Consider the following 16,254-nt stretch of genomic DNA (forward strand, 5'->3'; position numbering starts at 1 on the left):
TTTTGCTGGACAGTCCATTCTGAAGGGCAAATAGGAGGCACAGGGTAGCACCGTCCAGCCCAGCATGCAGCACCAGGCTTCATCAGCCCGCAGCACCCAGGAATGGCTCTCCTGACTTGGCTTTGACCCCTTTCCACGCTCTGAGTCATTCTTCCTTTTCCATGAACAGTAGCCGCTGTTTGTAGCCTCCACCTACCTGGAGAAGTTCAGGGTCCAAATGCCTCTTTCCATCTTGTGCTGTCTCTGCTTCTTCTAGTGCAAGCTGCTGTGGATTCTGCTGGTACCATTCTCTTAATAACTATGGGTTTTCTACAAAGTTCATCGGTGTTCATGCCATTTGACAAAACCTATACCCGAATCAGGGCCTTTGAAACAGGCCCTTTTCTATTTGGTCCCCATGAGACTTCTGCATCCAGTGACCTCAGGTTTGGGGCTGATTGACACAAGAGCATCCGAGGGGCCCGAGTGTGAGGTCCACGGAAGGCTTTTGCCCACCTGAACGGGTCTGTGAGGCAGCAATTAAATTGTTTCCGAGTCTTAGAGGGTTTTACAATCTCACCTCGTCTTGCTTTTATTCTGAGACCACACTTCCCCAGCGGTGTCACGGATTCAGCCTTTGCCCTGAGCTCACTCTTTGAGAATCTTCTGCTGGGAGGGACCGGGGGTGGGGGTGGGGGTGGGGGTGGCGGGTGGGGAGAGGGTGGGGGTGAAAACTAGTTTCATTTTTGAGCCAATCGTGTTTCCTTTATAGCTCTTTTACGTTCTGTTTGAAAATTGGATAATCCTTCTTTAGCTCCTCTCTCCCTGACCCGTTGCTGAGATGTGTAGCTGCAAGACCCCTGCTGACACTCTGACGCTGTCTGGAAGCCGCTTCACCAGTCCAGGCGTCAACTCGACTTCCACGCAGGCCACCCTGGTGCCCGGCTTCCCGGGCTGAATAACAGGGGTCTTTCCTCCTACCTCCAGGAACATCATCCTGCTGCCCTTGCCTTGGCCGGCCACGCCTCCACCCCCGGTGCGCAAGCCCCCCAGCTTCTGCCTAATTTCAAGCTAGTGCTGCAGGCTTTAGGCTCCTGCTTTGGCAGCACCCACGCACATCGAAGCACCAAACTCCACCCCAGTTCCCACTGCCACACAAGAAACACCAGCAAACAGCGTAAAACCCTCAACCCCTTCCTTATTCTCACTGTGCACGTCGGTCAGAGTGCAGGGGAACAGCTTGCTTCAGCTCCACAATGTCCGGGGCCACAGCTGGGAACCCTGGAACAGTGCATGTTCCACTGCTGATGATGGCAGGGTGTCCCCTGGCCGCCTCCACAGTGGCACATCTGGCATCTGTGTGGGTCCCCGAGCGGCTTGGATCCAGAGAGCAAGCATTCCAGCAGAACTAGAGGATGCTACATGGCCTCTTGTGAGCTGGCCTCAGAGGTCACTGCTGTTCTCCTGTGCTATTGATTAAAGCCCACCCAGATTCAGGGAGAGGAATGCGATGGGACGCGTGTCACAGACTTACAGCCCTGAAAAACCCCACAGTTCACCCTCCACCCACAAATTACTTACACACAGTGGAGGGTACACATCTTTTTAAAGACATTGAAAGATTAATTTCAATTGAGGTGTACTTTACATTGTGTGGCTTACATAGTATACAACACCCATGTGTATACTTTTAAAGATACAGAACATTCCAGGACCCCAGAAGACTCCTTCATGCCATCCCTCCACTGTGAACCTTTCTTGCACTTATCTGTTGAGGCACGTATGCAATTTTGGGGGGAGGGGGCACATACCTATGAGTGGAATTGTTGAATCACAGGACAGGCATATGTCTAACTTTACCAGAAACTGCCATATAGTTTCTAACATAATTATACCGGCTTACATCCTCCCTCCCCCAGCAATGTATAACTCTAATCGGTCAAGGTACTCACCAACACTTCAGTCTTTTTAGTCTTTCAACCATTCAGATGGGCGTGTGGTGACATCTCATTGTGGTTTTAATTAGCATTCCTTGATGTATCAATTAGCTTTTGCTGCATACCAGACTGTCCCCAAATTTAGTGTTTTCCAACAACAATCATTTATTTAGCTCATGATTCTGTGCATTGGCTATTTGGGATTTGTTCAGCTGGGCAGCTCTTATGCTGGTGTCATCTGGACTCACTCCTGTCTGTCGTTACTGCTGGTCAGCCAGGTGGCTTTGGTTCTGGAGGTGACTGGTTGTCAGGTGTGTATGTGTGTGTGGTGTGCATGTGCCTGTGTGTTTTTGTGTTTGTGTCTGTGTGCACGTGCATGTATATGCATGCGTGTGTGTGTGTGTGTGTGTGTGTGTGTGTGTGTGTATTCATGTGCCTGTGTGATTTAGCCCTCTGTCTCTGCTCATCCAGCAGGCTCACCTATGCCTTTTCACCTGGTAGTATGGGTTTCAAGAGTGAGATTGGAAATTGAGTGGCCTCTTGAATCTTAAACTCGGAAATTGCACACGGTCACTTCTGCGAATTCTGTGGGTACATTGCAAGGCCAGCCAGGATTCAAGGGGTCCACTTCTTGCTGGGAAAAACTGCAGAGTACTGTGGCCATTTGGGGGTCAAAATTAAAGAGAAACCTCATCTAAAATGGAGTCAGGATGCCCTGAATGGGGAGATCCCATGCCGTGCCCGTACCTTCCCTCCCAGCTCGGTTCGCATTCCCGGACCGGAGGAAGCCAACTTTACACCCAGCAGGAGGAGGGCTTTCTTCCTGCCCAGCAGTAGCCCAACCAATGAGCAGCCATCACCCTGAAGCCTCCCTTCCCTCCAGTGGACTTGCCTGCAAAGAAGCCCCTCCCAATTCCCCCTCTTCTCTGTGAAACGGCTTTCCTCTCCTATGTTCTCTAGACTTGCCTACAGTCTGCCATAGCCTGCACGTCCTGAATTGCGATTCCTCTGCTATTCCCGGTAAATCCGTTTTGCTGGTAAAATAACTGGCTGTTTGATTTTTCAGGACAGCATTTGCAATCTCCCACACTTAACATTCTAGCCACAAAATATTTACATTCCTTAAACATAAAGCGTTTGGTCACCCTGTACCAGGAACCCCCCCCACACACCCCGCCCCCCACCCACCAAATCTTATCCAACGGTGGCATCAGCCTTGAAGCTCTGGATCTCATGATTTCAGTCAGGTCTGGTGGCCACTGGGGCCCCTGAGCAGCATCTCTTCTTCTTCCAGAGACTCGTGAGCTAGGAAGACAAGTCGTCTGAATTTCCTGCACACACACCCAGCACATGGTGGTGAGACAGGAGGGTAGGCATGAGAGACACCCCCATTCACGCAGGGGTGGAGCACAGGGCACATGTCCTTACCCACTCGCTGCAGCCCGACGTCGACAGGGCCAAGTTCCCAGGGTCCCTGGTCCGGGAGTCAATGTGTTTGGTTAGAGCCTCGTTCTGCTGCGTACAGGAGGCTCCCAGTCCGAGTGCCCCGCTGCCCCCTGGGAGGGCACACAGCCTCCTGTCCTTCCTTTGCTGACTCCTCAGCCTAGAAGGTCGGGGTCCACGGCAGCCTTGTTTCATTTGGAATGATCTCGGTCCCTTTTAGTTCAAGCTGGTCATGATTTCACTGATGTAGAAGTAAATCTCGTGAGCGGTGTGCATCGTGTGACTACACCACAGTTTGTGCATCCGTTCTCCTGTTCACTAACGTTTAGAATGGTACCGACTTTTTTGTTATAAAGTTGTTATAAACATTCTTGGGCAAGGCACTTTCATTTCTTTTGGAGAATGCCTTGGAGTTCTTTTTCTGGGCTGTAGCATAGATCAGTGTGGACCCCCCACACACAATATTCATATGTTGAAGTTCCAACCCCAGTGTCATTGCACTTGGAGGTGGCCTTTAGGGGGCAGTCTAGGTTAAATGAAGATACAAGGGCGTGGCCCTAATTCGATAGGTCTGGTGTCCTTATGAGAAGAGGGGGAGACACAGAGCCTGTCTCTCTGAGCTCTGTGAGGACAGAACGTGAAGGCGGCCGTCCACAGGCCAGGGGACCACACTCATGGGAACCGGATTTGCTGGCACCTTGATCACGGGCGTCCAGACTGAGACAAAATAAATGTCTGATGTTCAAGTCGCCCCATCTGCGGTATTTTATTGTGGCAGCCGGAGCCAGCTTATACAATACGGATAACTCTACAAGAAAAGGCCAAGCATTTTCCCGTAGCGCCTGTTGTATCCTATACCCCCACAGCAACGGATGATCATTACGGCTGCTCCACACCCGTCCCAACGTTTGGGCGCCAGCCTTTTAAATTTTAGCCAGTCTGTGTAAAAGTATCTCATCGGAGTTTTGATTTTCATTTTCCCAACAACTAACAATATCGAGGCATTTTGTTCATGTACTTATTGACTGTGTATCTTCTTTCGTGAAGTGTCTATTAAGTCATTTGCCCATTTCTATTTATTTATTTGTTTATTAATTTAGTTTTTTGGTTTTAGGAGTCATATATTTCATATAAGAACCTTTTGATAGGTAGGTGTTTTGCAAATACTTTCTCCCAGTCTATGGTTTGCCTATTCTTTAAAAAAATTGTTTTTCGTTTTTATACAATTTTAAAGGTTACTTTCCATTTACAGTTATTACAGAATACTGGCTCTATTCCCTGTGTAGTACATACATCCTTGTAGCCTGTCTTACACCCAGTAGTTTGTACCTCCCACTCCCCCACTCCTATACAGCCCCTCCCCGACTGATAACTGCAAGTTTGTTCTCTATAGCTTAGCTGTAACTCGGCTTCTCATTTTTTTTTTTTTTTTTTTTTTTTTTTTTTTTTTTTAAATTTTATTTTTATTTATTTATTTTGTGGTACGCGGGCCTCTCACTGCTGTGGCCTCTCCCATTGCGGAGCACAGGCTCCGGACGCGCAGGCTCAGCGGCCACGGCTCACGGGCCCAGCCGCTCCGCGGCACGCGGGATCCTCCCGGACCGGGGCACGAACCCGCGTCCCCCGCATCGGCAGGCGGACTCCCAACCACTGCGCCACCAGGGAAGCCCCTCGGCTTCTCATTTTATATTCACTAGTTTGTTGTATTTTTTTAGATCCTACATATAAGTGATATCATACAGTATTTACCTTTCTCTGTCTGACTTATTTCACTTAGCATAATGCCCTCCAAGTCCATCCATGTTGCTGCAAATGGCAATATTTCATTCTTTTTTATGACTGAGTAGTATTCCATTGTGTATATATACACGTATATACCACAGCCTCTTTATCCATTGATCTGTTGATGGACATTTAGGTTGTTTCCATGTCTTGGCAATTGTAAATAATGCTGCTATGAACATTGAGGTGCACGTATCTTTTCAAATTATTGTTTTTGTTTTGGTTATACACCCAGGAATGGGATTGCTGGATCGTATGGTAGCTCTATTTTTAGTTTTTTGAGAAACCTCCCTACTGTTTTCCATGGTGGCTGCACCAATTTACATTCCCACCAACAGTGTAGAAGGGTTCCCTTTTCTCCACATCCTCACCAACATTTGCTACTTGTAGACTTTTTGATGATAGCCATTCTGACAGGTGTGAGGTGATATCTCATTGTGGTTTGGATTTGCATTTCGCCGATGATTAGCACTGTTGAGCAGCTTTTCATGTGCCTGTTTGTCATCTGCATTTCCTCTTTGGAAAAATGTCTATTCAGTTTTTCTGCCCATTATTTAATTGGGTTGTTTGTTTGATGTTGAATTGTATGAGCTGTTTATATATGTTGGATTTTAATGCCTTATCTGTCATATCATTTGCAAATATTTTCTTCCATTCAGTATGTTGTCGTTTCCTTTCATCGATGGTTTCCTTTGCTGTTATAACTTGCCTAGTCTTAATTGTGTTTTTTGATGAGCAGAGTTTTAAATTTTGATGGTCTAGTACAGCTGCCAGCAATCTGTGGACTGTTAGCTTTTTGCCTGGATTTGTAAATAAAAGTTTTATTGAAACACAGCCGCACCCATTCATTTACATATTGTCTATAGCTGTTTTCATGCTACAACAGCAAGGTTGAGTGATTCTGGCTGAGACTGCCCGAAAAGCTTAAAATGTTTACTCTCTGGCCTGCCCTTTACAGAAAATGTTTGCTGACCACTGGTCTAATTTACCAATTTCTAATTTTATTTAGTGCTTTTTATGTCTAAGGAATCTTTGCTGCTTCTAGCTTTAAAGTTTTACATTTAGGTTTGTGATCCATTCTAAATAAGCTTTTATGTCTTGTGTGAGGCAGGCAGACAGGGTCATTGTCTCTAAACAAACATCCTGTTCTCGCAGCCCACCTTTTGGAAAGACTATCTTCAGCCCATCAAACTGCTTCGGCAACTTGGTTGTAAATCAATGACTGTAAAAGTGTGGGTCTACTTCTGGACTTTCTTTTCTGTTCCATTGATCTCTTTGTCTATCATTTTGCCTGTTCCACACTGTCTTGACTGCTGTATCTTTATATAAATTCTTGAAGAATTGTGGAGAATTGACTTCTTAAATATATTGAATTTCCAATATGTGAACATGGAATCTCTCTACTTATTTAGATCTTTCAAAAAATTTTTCATCATTTAAAAATTAGTTCTAGTGTAAAGTCTTGCACATATTTTTGTTAAATTTATTCTTAAGCATTTTATGTTAATGCTTATTTCAGTCAGTCTCAGCCTGTCCATAGTGATGTTATCAGCTGGAAGTGCCTGGGGGCCCTCACCTGGGCCCTTACTGTCTGTGGCAGCCCTCTCAGACATCTTGCAAGGTTGTGCCAAGGTTGCGGTTGGACCAGCCCTTGTGGTTCTCCTTGGGACTGCAAGATGCTCCTCAGCAACCACCATCAGAGGACTTTGAAAAGACAAGTTTTGTTACTCACAGGTCCTGGAAGGTACATGGCTTGTCTGGGGCACACAGTCAGGTTGCACTGTGGGGCGGGCGGAGGTGGAGAGAGAAAGCTCTCTCTCTGGGATTCTGCCTTTACTGGGGTTGAGGGTAGGGTCTAGAGTTTTTTTGGCTCACTCTTTATTGGTGAATTTAAAATGTAAGTGTGGGAATTTAGGGACAGGAAGGGAAAGCAAACCATCAAAGGGTCCGTTATCTAGGTCAACTGGTGTTTCCTGAAAAAGGAAAATTCATGGGTGGGGTGGCCTGGCTCTTTATCTAGTTGTGTTGCTGGCGATGTGCTTTTCTGAGATGGATGTCTTTGAAGTAGATGCCTCAACCATGGAAAGCTTAATGTCCGGCATTATGTACATGTTACATTATATTTGAAAAGCTAATTGTCAGGTGCTTACACTACAATAAATGATTTTTTTAAGAAGTTCATTTTTGATGTTTTGTTCCTAATAAATCAAAACATTTATTTCTCTGGGTTGATCTTGTAACCCACAATTTTGCTAAATTCACTTATTCGTGCTAATAATTGTTTTGTAGATTTCTTAGGCTATTCTATGCAAACATTCTAATCACTGGTGAATATAAATAATTTAATTTCTTCCTTTTTAATATTTATTCCCTGTATTTTTTTTGGGGGGGGTACGCGGGCCTCTCACAGTTGTGGCCTCTCCCGTTGGGGAGCACAGGCTTCGGACGCGCAGGCTCAGAGGCCATGGCTCACGGGCCCAGCCGCTCCGCGCCATGTGGGATCTTCCCGGACCGGGCCACGAACCCGCGTCCCCTGCATTGTCAGGCGGATTCTCAACCACTGCACCACCAGGGAAGCCCTATTCCTTGTATTTTTTTATTGCTTTACTCGTGTTGACGAAAAATTAATCAGTCGATCTAAGAAAGAAATGGAAAATGTTGTTCCAGCCAAATTGAGGATTCTAACCCGGGAACAGCCTCTCAGAAAGCTCCGAGAACTGTTTCACCTGCTAGAGGTCAAAGCACAGTTATATAGGTTTTTGAGATGGAGGGCTGTACATTAAATGACATAGATAGTTTACACAATCCAGATCTGTAAATACAAAGTGGTGGGTCATTGTGGCCCTTTATAAGATCAAGAAGGAATGTTATCTTCCTTTTTTTTTTGGCCGCTTCGTGGGGCTTGTGGGATCTTAGTTCCCCGACCAGGGATGGAACCCGTGCCCCCTGCAATGGAAGTACGGAGCCCTAACCACTGGGCCGCCAGGGAATTCCCAGGAATGTTATCTTTAAGGAGTTGTCTTGATGCTGGGAGAATGCTGCTCTTTATGACTGAGCAGGTGTTCCTGCTGCTGGCTCAGGGTTAGGCCGATGCCTAATGCAGATACCTGATGAACAGTGAGGGAATACAGGGGCCAAAGGGCACAGAAAATTTTTCATGTTTATAAATTTTTCTTGTCTTGCCATAAAATATGAATTTTATTTCACACTTGCCTTATTGTGCTGGCCAGGATTTCCTATAAAATGTTAAATAGAAGTGGTGAAAGTGGATATATTTACCTTGTTTCTAATGAAAACTTTTCCTATAATGTCCTTAAGTATGATTTTAGTGATAGGGTTTTTGATAGATGGCTTTTTACAGATAGAAGATGTTCTATTTTTGCTGAGATTAAAAAAATGATGATTGTTGAATTTTGTAAAATTATTTATTTATTGAAATAATCAATATGATTTTTCTTTTTTCTTCTGTTAAAATGGTGAATTACGTTGGTTTTCAAGTGTTAGTCCAATTTTGCATTACTGGGATAAATTCCACTTGGCCATAATGTATTGCCCTCTGTATATATTGTTGGGTTTGATTTGCTAATATTTTGTTAAGGATTTTTGCATCTATTTTTTACGAAGTATATTTGTCTGTAATTTTCCTTCCTTGTATTTGTGAGGTGTTTGTATAGAGTTATGTTTGCCTCATACAACAAATTGGGAAGTGTCCATGCCCTATTTTCTTAAGATTTTGTTTAATATTGGTGATGAAATGAAATTCATATTTTATGGCAATACAAGAAAAATTTAAACATAAAATGGTTCTCTGCCTGTTTGGGCCTCTTCCCTCCCCTTGGGTGTGTGTTGTGCATCTGCATTGACCAAACCTCCTTGGGAGACAACATTCCTTCTTAATCTTGTAAAGGGTCACGGTGACTGGCTACTCACTTTGTATTGATACATGCAGATTTGGATTGTGTAAATGGTCAATATGTCACTTGACCTATGACCTTTTGTCTCAAGAACTTATCTATAACTGTGTTTGACCTCTCATGGGTGGAACAATTCTCAGAGCTTTCTGAAAGACTGTCTCCTGGCTTATAATCCTCAGGTTGGCTCCAAAAAAATTTTCCCCTTCTTTTGTAGATTCACTATTGATTAATTTTTTGGTTGACATTGGTGTTATTTCTTCTTTACACATTTGATAGAATTCACCCACGAAACCATTTGGGACTGGAATTTTCTTGGTGGGAAGGTTTTTGTACAAAATTTAAAATCTCTCTATATATTCTTTAATTTTCTCTTGGGTCGGGATTTGTAGGTTATGCCTTTAAAGGAGTTGTCCATTTCATACAAGTTATCAGATGTATTGGCACGAAGTTGGTTACAGTCTACCGTTATCTTTTTAACGTTGGTGTCGTCTGGGGTGAGGTCCCTTTTTCATTTCTAATATTGATAGCTCTTTTTTTTCTCTTGATAAATCTTGCTAGGAATTTATCAATTCTATTATTTTTTTCAGAGAACCAACTTGTTTCTTTGTTAACTTTTTCTGTTGTTTCCTCATTCAGTAATTTATGTTTATATCTTTAATATTTCCTTCTTTGACTTACCTTGCTAAACTTTGTTTGCTCAAACTTTGGTTTTAATTTGCTTTTCCTTTATTTTTTAATTTTAGCTTCTTAAGTTGGAAGTTTAGATCATGGATTTAATTTTTCTTCTATAACATAAGCACTGAAAGCATCAATTTCTCTCTAAGCTCTGCTTTATCTGCATCACCCAAATTTTAATATATGTATCTTAGTCTGAGTGGGCTGTTACAACAAAAATACCATAAACCATGTGGCTTATAAACAACTAAACATTTATTTCTCACAGTCGTGGAGGCTGGAAGTTCAAGATCATGGCGCCCACTTCCTGTGTCTGGTGAGGGCTTCCTGGTTCACAGACAGCCATCTTCTTGCTGTGTCCTCATGTGTAGAAGGGGCAGAGAGCTCTCTCGGATCCCTTTTATAAGAGCATTGATCCCATTCATGAAGGCTCTACTCTCATGATCTTATCTCCTCTGAAATGCTCTGCTACTTAATACCATCACCTTGGGGTTAGGATTTCAACATATGAGTTTTGGGTTGATGCAGACATTCAGTCCATAGGAGTATATTTTCATTAACATTCAATTTGAAATTGAAAATAATATCTCTTTGGTTTCTTTCTTTCACTCATGGGTTATTTAGACGTATGCTGCTTAATTTCCAAATATTGGGACTTTTCTAGATTTCTTACTGCATTGATTTCTAATTTTATTTCACTATGATCAGAGAGCATACTCTAAGATTTCAATCTTTGCAACTTATTGTGACTTATTTTATGGGCCAGTCTATGGTCTATCTTGGTTAACATTCCATATGACCTTAATAATAAGGTGTATTCTGCAGTTGTTTGGTGTATTATTGATACTTTGATTGTTAATTAAATCATGGGTATGATAGTGTTGTTTAGATCTTCTACATCCTTACTGTGTGTGTTTTTGTTTGTCCAGTTGTTCTGTCAGTTTGACAGACAATTTGATGTTACTTGGTGCTACTGTACATGACATTTTAGATTGGAATTTCCAAATGTTGATTGTTACCATATTGGGCCTTCCTCTAGAGACCCTTAGAAATTCACTCATTAATTGTAATACTTTATTTGTAGATTATCTTGGATTATCTGCAAATTCAATCATGCCTCTGTGAACAATGACAGTTTTACTTTTTCCTTTCAATCTTTACATTCTTTGTCTTTCTCTATCTTTCTTGACTTGGATAAGACTGCCTGTACACTGCTGAATAGAAATGGTGATAGAGGACATTCTTGTCCTGCGCCTGAATCCAGGAGGAAAGCATTCACTGTTTTGTTATTAAATATTATCTGTGTGTCCTTTCACAAACTAAGGTATTTCTATTTCTAGTTTTGTAAGAGTTTATTGGGTGTTGAATTTTATGAAATGTTTTTTTCTGCACCTATGTAGATGCTCATGTTTTTTCCCCTCTAATCTGTAATGGGGAAATAACATTGATTTTTGAATACTAAACATTCTTTCATTCCTAGAATAAACCACACTCAGTCATGATATGTAATCATTTTATATATCACCGGATTGTTTTTGCTGATGTCCAGTTAAAGAAAGACGCACGACATAAGGGTTGTGAGTTTAAGTTTTATGTAGGGTCTTGCTGAGCATTATAGCTCAGGAGACAGCCTCTCAGTGGCTCTGACGGAACTGCTCGGAAGAGGTAGGGGAGGAGCCAGTTTATGTATGATTTTTGGTCTGGGAATACATGCAGTCAAGCATACATTTTGGTAAAAGATTGCTGTTAATCACCAAGAACAGATATCCCAAGTTAATGATTTTAGTACTTTTCTATGTATGGGAAGATACAAGAATCCAGGTCATTGAAATTCTTCCTGAGCGATGCATCTAGGGGTATGTGTATGCAAAGCACAGAATGCCAAAGCCTGAATTCCTCTCAGGGTGCACTGTCGTCCAACCGCAGTGGGTTACGACTTAACCCTTGTAGAACTGCGTGGTGAGCAACGCTCTCTGTCTTAGCCATTTTAACTTTTTTCTGCGTCTACTAGTTTGTTTGTTTTTTTTTTTCTGTGGTACGCGGGCCTCTCCCGTTGCGGAGCACAGGCTCCGGACGCACAGGCTCAGCGGCCGTGGCTCACGGGCCCAGCCGCTCCACGGCATGTGGGATCTTCCCAGACCAGGGCATGAACCCGTGTCGCCTGCATGGGCAGGCGGATTGTCAACCACTGCGCCACCAGGGAAGCCCCTCTACTAGTATTTTATAGCAGGGTTATGCTGGCCTCATAGAACCAGTTAGGAAGTGTTTCAGTTTTCTTTATTTTCTGGAAGAATTTGTGTAACAGTGTTATTTTCTTATATGTTTGGAAGCATTTACTGGTGAAGCCATCTACTCCTAGAGTATTCTTTGTAAGAAGATTTTAAATTATGAAATTAATTCCTTTCGAAGATCTAGAACTATGCAGATTTTCTACATATTCTCGTTTAGTTTTGGTATGTTGTTCTTCCAGGAATTTGTCTAATTTGTTAAATATTTTGGACAAAGTTTCATAATATTAGTATATTATCTTTAAAAAAATCGACAGCATCTGTACTGAATTCCTTTTTCATTTCTTGTATTGGTAATTTGTGTTCCTGCTCTTTTTTTATTATGGTAAGATACACATAAAACTTATCTTAACCATTTATAAGTGTACAGTTCAGTGGTATTAAATAGCTCACATTGCTGTGCAACGATCGCCAGCATCCATCCCCGTTAATTCTCATCATCCTGTGAAACTGAAACCCTATACCCATTCACATCGTCTCCCTATTTTCCGCTCTCCCAGGCCCTGGCACCCGCCACCGTACTTTCTCTAGGATTTTGACCACCTTCTCCTACCTTCCCGGCTCCAGCCACCACCTGCCCACCCCCATTAGACCACCACATAGCAGTGGCCAATAACGTTATTGTTTTTCTTTAAATCCCAAACTTCCTCTCGGTAAAATAAAAAATCACTCTGCTTCCATTTGTCAACTGGAAAGAACGACACGGGGTTTACACTTCGCAGTGCGGTTGGGAAGGTTAACTGAATTATTACAAGAAAAGCACGAGAAAGAGGGTCCTGCTCCGGAAATCAGCCGCTTCTGTCACTCATAGCGGGTTTCTGACCCCCAGACCAGGATGGCACCCGCTCCCCGCCGCCTATGCCGCCGCCACGCCTCCTCCCCGGGCTGCCCCCAGCGCCCGGGGACGCGAGCCCGAGCCCGCACGCTTGGAGCGCAGCGCTCGGGCTCGCGCAACAGCCGAAGGCGGGACCGTGTGGGTCGCTCCCCAGGACCCGGTCTTCTCCGGGTTGCCCCCGAGAGCACTGCGCCTGCGCGGTCCAGGGCGTTGGATCCCCTCTCGGGACAGCGGGGTGTGCACGGCGGCGCATGCGCGCGAAGCCGGTCCCAGGGCGGGGCTTTCTACGCGGGCAGCCTGCGCACATTGCGCCTGCGCGGGCCGAGGGCGGCGGCTCGGGTTCTTGGTGGGTGCTAGCTGCCCCTCCGTGCCGGAGGTGTGGACGCCAACCTCAGCGGAGAAACGCGGCTGAGGTAGGTTTCCCGTGGGCAGATCGGACGGCTGGACCGCGCGTGGGGCAGGACATGCCAGGGGAGGGGTCCTTGCCCGATGTGTGCGTCAGCGGGCGGTCCGAGGCCGCCGCCCCCTATCAAGATTTCTCCGCGCCTTCCCGCCTCTGTGCTGACCTCGAGCTTGGTGCCCCGCCCCCGCTAGGGCCACGCCCTCCCTCCGAGCACGCCTACGGCGCCACACCCATCGCCCCGCAGTCCCTCTACCTCCCCAACCACGCCCACAGTGCCCCGCCTCTCCCCGATCCCCGCCCCAGTGCCACGCCCACATCCCGTCTGCCTTTGGCTTCCGGGCCAATCTACCACCCTCTCAGGGAGCAGGTCACATTCCTTTCCCTCACTACCCATTCTGCTCTCGCATCACTCCCTGCCCCTACTGTCATCCTCTCTTCCCGTTTCTCTCCCCACCCCGTTGGCCACCTGCCCTTCAGGATCCTTGGCCCTCTCCCCCAACCCTGCCCCGCCCCTCAACCGAGCTCCGCCCCATCCAGGCCCTGCCTCATTATCCTGACCCGCCCACCCTGGCCCCATCCGTCAACCCGGCCCCGCCCTCCCACCGGCCCAGCCCCATGCTGGTCCCACCGCCATGGCACCGCCCACCCGCCAGGCCCCGCCCCATTCTGGCCCCAATGCAGTTTCCAGCGAAAATGCAATGCATGTGTATTAGTATTTATAATTACAAACGTCACCCAAAGAAGTATTAGGTCTTGATTGATAAAGTGAAGCCCTCATTTTAAACAAAGGATTGCTGTATAATTGAAAAAAACACACATCCATCTCAGAACGTAGTATGAGTTACACTGTCACTGTAAAAATAAGATTGAGAATGAGAAGAAAAGCCTCTGGGAGATGCAGACCGTGGTTCCTGTTAGTGGAAACGCTTTAAAGCCCCAGATAGGAAATTCTAATTGGATTAAAGTTGTCAGGGTTCCAAGGAAGGAATTGACATCAATTTATTGTTTTAATTCAACCCAGTGATCTAACAGAAACTAACAGTCTTTGGCCAATAAACAATTAACACCTTGCAGGCTAGTGATGAAAATATACACTGTTTGGAGTTCATAATTTTAAATGCTTTCAATTGATTTTGTAAGAATTGTGTTTATAAATGTCATTTCTGTTCATTCTTTACATTCTTCACATTTATTTCCACTTGGTAGAGGACCTTTTTCATGGACCTTAGAAGTTATGTGGACGTAATTATTATGCAACATAACAAGCATTTTCTCATTCTTTCTCTTTTTAAAATAGAAATGGAGGGGAAAATGAAACATTAAAGCAGCAGCTATGTGCAGATCCCAAAGGAATTATGGCAACACCAGGTGACTGCCCCAGAAGTGAGTTGCAGGTAATTTCGGTTCTGCTGTGTGAGAACTTATATTTAAAGACCAGGACCATTACAGAGAGTGGAGCTCAGCCCAGAGTGAGGGCATTTTCCTTGGACCTTGGAGGGTGGCCACTAACCAGGGGATGCTTAAATAAAGGAAATGCACAGTGTGTAAAGGTCCCACATGACGTTCTGAAATGGGCACTGTAAACACTTCCAAGGGATCTAGGGTTCCATTTTTGGCTCTTGAGCTGGTTAAGAAAGCACATTTTTTTTAGTTGTTTAAAAACATCCCAGACATAATATGTGAGAGACAGGTTGGACATTAGAAAAGATTTATATATTCATACTGTTTTTCTGCCTGGGACACATATAATTTCATTCAAGTTAACAGTAAAAAAAAAAAAGTCACCTTAAATTTAAAGGAATGTCAATTATGTAAAATTAAAAACCAGAATACTCTAATAAATAATATTTTTTAAAAAACATTTTCATGTCTGTGATGTCAATTTTAACTTTTTTTTCCTCTTTACATTCTAATTATCATTCTAAATTCATTTGGGTTTTTATATATAGAAATTTTATTTATAGTTGGATAATTTCATTAATCTGTTTCTTAAAATTATGAAAATATGATTCTTAAAATATGATTCTTAAAATATGATTAAAATCAATCATAAAATGTTTTAATTTCATGTATCTCAATTTTCTTTTGAGAAATTAGAAAACTACTGGAACATTTACAGAATAACATTGCAGACATCAAGTATCAATACATATTACACAGAAGTGGAAACTTGCTAACATTTTGTCATATTTACTTGAGAATATAATAAGTATATATATGAATAAAAAACATAAATAAAGTTTATTCCCCAACCCCAGTCCCAGTCTTCTTCCTCTGTCTCAGGGGCAAACACTACTATGAATTATGAATTTATATTTGTGTTTCTACACCATCTTTTATACTTTTATACCTTAAGTAGGCATCTTTGAGCAGCATATGATATTGTTTATGTGTGTTTTTTAGAATTTACCTAAGCGGTGTCATAGTCTGTGTGTCCTCTGCAGCCTGCCTTTTCCACCTACGTTACTTTTGAGGGATTTGTCTTTAATGTATGGGTACAGCTGGTTTAGTCCTGAAGGATGGTCCCTGTAGTGTGTTCCTTATATGAAATGTATCACATTCACAGGTAGGTATGTAGGTCTGTTCAGTCTTACTGTTGTACGTTAGGTATGTACCACATTTTATCTCTTTCCCTTTTGTTGGACACTTACATTGCTTCCAGTTTTTCTCTATTTCAAACAGTGCTGCAGTGAACATCCTTCAGTGTGTCTCCTTGTGCACATGTGCTCCAGGGTATTTACCCAATAATGGCATTGTAGGATGGGAGGGATTGCATATTTTAAGTTTTACTAGATAATGAGCAGTTGTTCTCCCAGGTGGTTTACCAGTTCACAGGTTTGCCAGGAGCCCAAAGTGCTTGCTAACACTTGAGAACATCAGGCTTTTTAATTTTGGTCAGTCTGTGGGTTAGAAATGGTATCTTGTGATTTTAGTTTTCCTGGTTATTTATGAGTCATGTTAGTATTTCAATAATATTTGTGTTCATCCTGGTAATAGC

General features: G+C 43.6%; 1 protein-coding gene across 1 annotated transcript in view; it reads left to right on the forward strand.

The window, feature by feature from the left end:
* The first annotated feature begins 13,089 nt into the window (after window positions 1-13,089).
* Window positions 13,090-16,254, forward strand: part of PRMT2 (protein arginine methyltransferase 2) — a 47,619-nt gene continuing 44,454 nt past the window's right edge. Inside the window, 3 exon segments of the mRNA XM_059065560.2 lie at window positions 13,090-13,215; window positions 13,217-13,266; window positions 14,554-14,650. Coding sequence (XP_058921543.2) covers window positions 13,105-13,215; window positions 13,217-13,266; window positions 14,554-14,650 — 258 coding nt within the window. The 5' untranslated portion in view covers window positions 13,090-13,104.

Source organism: Kogia breviceps, chromosome 5 (genome assembly GCF_026419965.1).
Source record: "Kogia breviceps isolate mKogBre1 chromosome 5, mKogBre1 haplotype 1, whole genome shotgun sequence".
Lineage (NCBI taxonomy): Eukaryota > Metazoa > Chordata > Mammalia > Artiodactyla > Physeteridae > Kogia > Kogia breviceps.